Source organism: Cebus imitator, unplaced genomic scaffold (assembly GCF_001604975.1).
Source record: "Cebus imitator isolate Cc_AM_T3 unplaced genomic scaffold, Cebus_imitator-1.0 Scaffold45, whole genome shotgun sequence".
NCBI lineage: Eukaryota > Metazoa > Chordata > Mammalia > Primates > Cebidae > Cebus > Cebus imitator.
The window spans coordinates 7,754,382-7,755,769 of record NW_016107360.1 but is presented as its reverse complement, the minus strand read 5'-3'; the positions used below and the strand labels follow the sequence as shown (position 1 = coordinate 7,755,769).

The following is a 1,388-nucleotide window of genomic DNA, read 5'->3' as shown; positions in this document are numbered from 1 at the left end:
GTGCAGTGAGTTATATATAGTGAGTTATATATCTCCACTCACTGCAACCTTCACCTCCCGGGTTTAAGCAATTCTTCTTCCTCAGCCTCCTGAGTAGCTGGGATTACAGGCACTCGTCACCAGGCCCAGCTAACTTTTTGTATTTTTAGTAGAGACAGGGTTTCGCCATGATGGCCAGGCTGGTCTCAAATTCCTGACCTCAGGTGATCTGCCCACCTCAGCCTCCCTCAAGTTTTTTTTTTTTTTTTTTTTCCTTTTAGTTGCATTTATTTTAAGGCTGAATTTACTCCTGTGCCATAAGTTTTTGTTTCTTCAGTTTCTTTTGGGATATCGTCTTCTTCTGGGCAACCTCCTCTTCTGGTTTAGGGACAATCTGTTCCTTTTCAGTAAGGATCATCTCAACATGGCAGGGAGAACTCATGTATGGGTTAATTTGACCGTGAGCTCTGTAGGTACGGCGGCACATCTTGGGTGCTTTGTTCACTTGGATATGCTCAGTGACCAGAGAATCTACATCTAAACCCTTAAGTTCAGCATTACTCTCTGCATTTTTAAGCATGTGGAGCAAAAATTCAGCACTCTTTTTGGGCCACTGACCTTGTTTCCAGCCCCATTGCTTGGCCTGGGCACATCTGCCAACTCCACCATTGTAACGCCGGAATGGTACGTACTGTTTCTGTAAAGTGACATCCTTCAGATACTTCGTGGCTTTTTGTATATGCATACGCTTGATGGCCTGGGCAGTTTCACATGTGTTCTTAAAGTGAACACGAAGATTGGAAACTCTTGATTTGCATGATTTTGTGGGGTTCTCTGGATCAACTGAATAGCGAACCATTTTCACAGATTACCTCAGGCAGCTTCCCTCAAGTTGTTTTTTTATTCTTCTTAGCTTTATATACTTATGGAAAGGAAGTCACGAAGTAAAACAATGTACAAAAGTTCTCCAAAGTATGTATTACTTTTGCTAATCACATGCAGGTAAACTCATCTAAGATGATTTGATTTCTAATGCAACTCAACTCTAAACGCCTAAAAAAATATCTCTGAGCTATGGATTAAGCAGGTGGTTTTGGACTTAGACTACATTTTTCTTTGTTTCTGAGACAGAGTCTTGTTCTGTTGCCCAGGCTGGAGTGCAGTGGCGCATTCTCCTGCCTCAGCCTCTTGAGTAGCTGGGACTTTAGGTGCATACCACCATGCCTGGCTAATTTTTGTATTTTTAGTAGAGATGGGATTTTGCCATGTTGGCCAGGCTGGTCTTGATTTCCTGACCTCAGGACTTCAGGTGATCCACCCATCTCGGCCAACCAAATTGGTTGGGTTACAGGCTTTACAGGCTTAAACCACGGTGCCCAGCCTATATTGTGTTTTGCTTCATGCCACTA

At 43.1% G+C, this 1,388-nt stretch overlaps 2 protein-coding genes across 2 annotated transcripts in view; one reads left to right on the top strand and one right to left on the bottom strand.

The window, feature by feature from the left end:
- Nucleotides 1-1,388, top strand: part of IGF2BP3 (insulin like growth factor 2 mRNA binding protein 3) — a 159,762-nt gene that overhangs the window by 68,430 nt on the left and 89,944 nt on the right. The gene's annotated exons all lie outside the window — the stretch shown is intronic.
- LOC108303217 (60S ribosomal protein L17-like) lies at nucleotides 260-854 on the bottom strand. The gene has a single exon (XM_037737904.1). The coding sequence runs from the start codon at nucleotides 836-838 to the stop codon at nucleotides 284-286; it is 555 nt and encodes a 184-aa protein (XP_037593832.1). The 5' UTR covers nucleotides 839-854; the 3' UTR covers nucleotides 260-283.